Below are 4,026 nucleotides of genomic sequence, written 5' to 3'. Positions count from 1 at the left end.
AAACAAATTAAAAAATGGGCACTTTTCTTGTTTTTTTGCAATAACTTTTTTGTTTATTAACCGATTTTAATTTAACAAGTCTCATTTTGTAGATAATTGTATTCCCTACAAGCTGAGTGTCTGTCACTTTTCGCTAAAATTGATGGTTTTCCCTGCAAAGTGAAAAAACTGTTTTCCTCACTTATTTGTTTAAATAGAAAAGTTAGCTAGATTATTAGCGGATAGGACTTTTCTCGAGTTTCTCTTTTTTTTTCGCTAATTTTCCTGGTCTATAAAGAGAATAGTTTGCAGGCTTCCGAGAAATTTGTCAATGATTGAACGATTTCCATGTTGGTTGCCACGTCATCGGTCTAGACTTCTGAACATTTCGAGAAACAATTGTCTTCTTCTTCTGAAGAAGACGATACGTCCTGAAAATCTTAACAGAAGACTATAACCGTATAACTACTACGGTTATCAATAAAACCAATCTAGCAAGGTACAAAGGGGCAATAAGAACAGTTGCAATATAAATGAGGCTTTTATTAACAAAAAAAATAACAGTAAACCCATTAGCTGGACGTCACAAACATAGGCTATCTCCACTAACTATCATCTAATGATCCTAGTGCAGCAAGGGCGAAAATTGTCTATTGAACTGGCATTTGTTATGGTAGTAAAAGAAGTTGCCGCTGTGTCTGGTTTTCTCCACAAGCTCCAAGTCTCTCTGGCGGATCCTTTTGAATGACTTGTGGTAGGCCATCTTGTCTTTGCAATGTCTTATGAGTCTTTCAGCCCAGGTCTCTGCGTGGGGGATCTCCCTAGGGATGCCCCTGCTCTTTTTGTCCATGTAGTCTATGACGTCGTCGTAGTAGATCTTCCTGTAGAGCGAGATGTATTTGTAAGGCAGGAACTTCGGCCTGGAAGAAAATATAATATGTTAAAGGTAAGTAAAGAGATCTACAGCGTGAAAAACACTTTGAAGGAAATTCTTTAACTGCACAGGTTCAGTTAGCAGTAAACGATAAATATTAGTTGATTAGTTGATTCAATGTCAGTACCTATCACATATCCAAGGTTACAATAGTTTTTAAGTAAATAAAAATTGTAAGACGAACGCACGAGTTAAAGGGTACTATTTGAGCCATACAAGGAAGTAGATGAGTCATCAGCTTTCCTCAGTTCGCGCTATCAGTTTTTTTTAAACCAAAATTCTAACTGAAGCTGAAGACTTGACCTAGATATCAATTAATCTGTCATATTCCTTTCGTTAGCCATATTCAAAGATCCTAATCATTGTCTGGATCTTAATCTACGTGATGCAATATGAACATGTTTAAAAATATCTGTTTTGTTCGTAAACAGATTAGTAATGGTTGTAATTCGAGACTTTTTTCTTTATATAAACATTAACTATATTGAATACATTTAAGTACAATCATTTTATCTCCGTATCCTTTAATATATAACTTTCAATTTGATATTACGAAATGGATTTTAAGACGAGCAAATGAGATAACACAAAATGTTTGAAAATCTCTACATAATACATCTATAGTTTCGCGTAATTTGAATATGGTAAGTAGTACATTCGAGGGGACGGAAGACAAATTTCATGATAGAACTTACTCATTCCAAGAGTCTAATAATAATTCCACAAAGAATGTTTTTTAAAAGTAGCTACTACCAAAATCTAACCTGGGAAAATAATGGTTTGGTGATAATCCCTTTTCAAAATAAGGTGTAAGCGGATGAAATTGTCTCAGAGATCTCGAACTTCCATCGTTCTTTGATGTCTCAGTACCTATAAAGCGTATTTTTGAAGATGCAGATGAAGTTAGCAGAAAAATTAGATTGAATCTTTATTTTTGCAACACAGTAGCATTAAAGTTACGATCTTTACAACTAACTACGAATTCTAGGAAAACCTGTAGACATTACTGAACAAACAGGATCTTTTCCTGAAAGGCTGAACGAACCCCATATTGAAAAAACTACGTGGCTGGATTATCGCTTCAGTAATGGAATATGTCCGGACTTATTTCACGCTAAAACAATTTTACTGCTTCCCGCTAAGTTATCTGGTGTACGACTGTACGCCAATGTGGGTCGACACCGTAATTGCTATTTAATTTCATACGTGGATCGTTAATTAAGATAAATAGCCAGCTCATATTTTATTTTACTCCAACTGATTTACATTAATTTCTTGGCAGTCCAAACAACAGTACATGATTGAAAAATGGTTACAGATACTAATTATTTTTGTGACTGGACGCCAGCGAATTTCCATTCCAATCTTACACCGTACGGTGCACGTTAAATTTGGAAATATATTAATTATTTTTTCACAAAACTGGTTGCTGCCAAAAAGCTGTGTCTTTTCGCATCTGGTGCCCATTGTTAAATTGCTTACATTGTAAGTGGCTATATCTAAACACCACTTCGTGTTTTTACTTTTTCCTGTAATCCATTTTTGAAAGTTTGACGTAAAGAAAATGGAAATAATTTCAAATCGCGAGCAGACCAAAATTAGTTGCAGGTGTTTTTAACTTTTAACAGCTGTCAAATATCTATTATAACGTATAGTTTTGTGAATAACTACAGAATATTTTTATTTAACTCGGAAGCAATGAGATCATAAGAAATTCTACAGCAAGTGAAGTAGGATTTAGGGGAGAAAAGCTTTAGATTAGGAAGCAAAGGTTTTTAGAAAGCTAAATAGTTAATTTGTACTATTTAGTTCACCAACTTGGTTGGTAATTCGAAAAAAAGTTTAAAAATGTACTTACCTTTTTCGGAAAAAAATCACTTCTAAATCCTACTTCAGAACTGTGAAAAAGTCACACGGTTATGTTTCCGGATAAAAAATTTAGTAAATAGCGTTTACAATAAAAAATAAATAAAAACAAAATGATTTTATTTAAAAATAATAAAGGTACTAAGAAAAACACTGACATTTTTTCATTTTCCTTGAAGCAGGGCATTCGAAATTGCTCAGAATACGACGTGCCACCTCATTTTCTAAAATTATATCACGAAATAGTACTAAAAAACAGCGTAAAGTATGTTTGTGTGAGTAATACCAACACACCCACCAAATATTATTAATCCTATGAACCAGGTTCTGATTTGCCAAGAATTTATACCTTAGAAAAAGTGGTGCTCTACATTTCTTTGAATTGATTTAAACTAGACTAATTTTGGAAAGAGAAGTATGGTCATTGAAGAACATTTAGAGCAAAAACTTATAACGATAGACATTGTATATATTAAAAAAGTATCATCAGCTTCATTGAAATTTGAAAATCGATCTGTCATAACATGGGCTTTGAAAACACCTTGTATATAAACATGTATTCACTGAGTGTCACGTCTTTTAGATATAATTGGAACTGGTATTAAAACCTATGCTAAAATACGTGATTTATCAATGATTGATCATTCACGATAAAGTGTTTTCTGAGCCCAAAATAATCTTATTAAAAAGGAGGATATAGATAACTGTATTAAAAATAAAACGTTCAGTTTTTAACTAAACAGAAAAACGAAGTGATTTTAAAATATCTGTAAACAAAAACAGTTCGTCAGATTTCCATAACGGAAGCGTTAGCTACAATCTACTTGGAAATTGACAATAATAATTGTAGTTGGTTGTTATTATGTAGATTCGTACAGAAATAATTTACACATCCCAAATAGAATGTTGTTTTGGAAGTAGCTTCGAAATAACATAAGTGTTACCTATTAACTGCTGTAAGACATGAAAAAATCCTCGATATATTTTTAGGAAATCGCCTAGTTAAAATGACATAATTAAAAATAATACAAATCCAGTCTGCTCGGCGACATTCAGGTGTGAATGGCGTCATGTGTTTCCTTGACAAGAAGGTGAGCCAAAATGTTAGTTTCTACATCAAATATTCAAAAGTAGGAAAAAATGAACGGCGGTTTTCAAAAAGACAATGATTGATGATCGTCTTCTCTCGAATTGACTTGGAGAAAAACCGCTATCAGGATTATATATATATATATATATATATCAAT

At 32.9% G+C, this 4,026-nt stretch overlaps 1 protein-coding gene across 2 annotated transcripts in view; it reads right to left on the bottom strand.

Moving 5' to 3' along the window:
• Positions 1 to 4,026, bottom strand: part of LOC108910425 (flightin) — a 19,786-nt gene that overhangs the window by 4,708 nt on the left and 11,052 nt on the right. Inside the window, exon 3 of one of the 2 annotated variants that reach the window (XM_018715014.2) lies at positions 508 to 899. The exons of the other annotated variant lie outside the window; for it this stretch is intronic. Within the exon in view, the coding sequence (XP_018570530.1) occupies positions 605 to 899 (295 nt within the window). The 3' untranslated portion in view covers positions 508 to 604. Of the gene's footprint in view, positions 1 to 507; positions 900 to 4,026 lie in introns of those variants that run through there. 2 annotated transcript variants of the gene reach the window in all.

This window comes from Anoplophora glabripennis, unplaced genomic scaffold, assembly GCF_000390285.2.
Source record: "Anoplophora glabripennis isolate ALB-LARVAE unplaced genomic scaffold, Agla_2.0 scaffold252, whole genome shotgun sequence".
NCBI classification, from domain to species: domain Eukaryota; kingdom Metazoa; phylum Arthropoda; class Insecta; order Coleoptera; family Cerambycidae; genus Anoplophora; species Anoplophora glabripennis.
The sequence above is the reverse complement of the archived record's forward strand: the minus strand, read 5'-3'. Positions and strand labels throughout refer to the sequence as shown.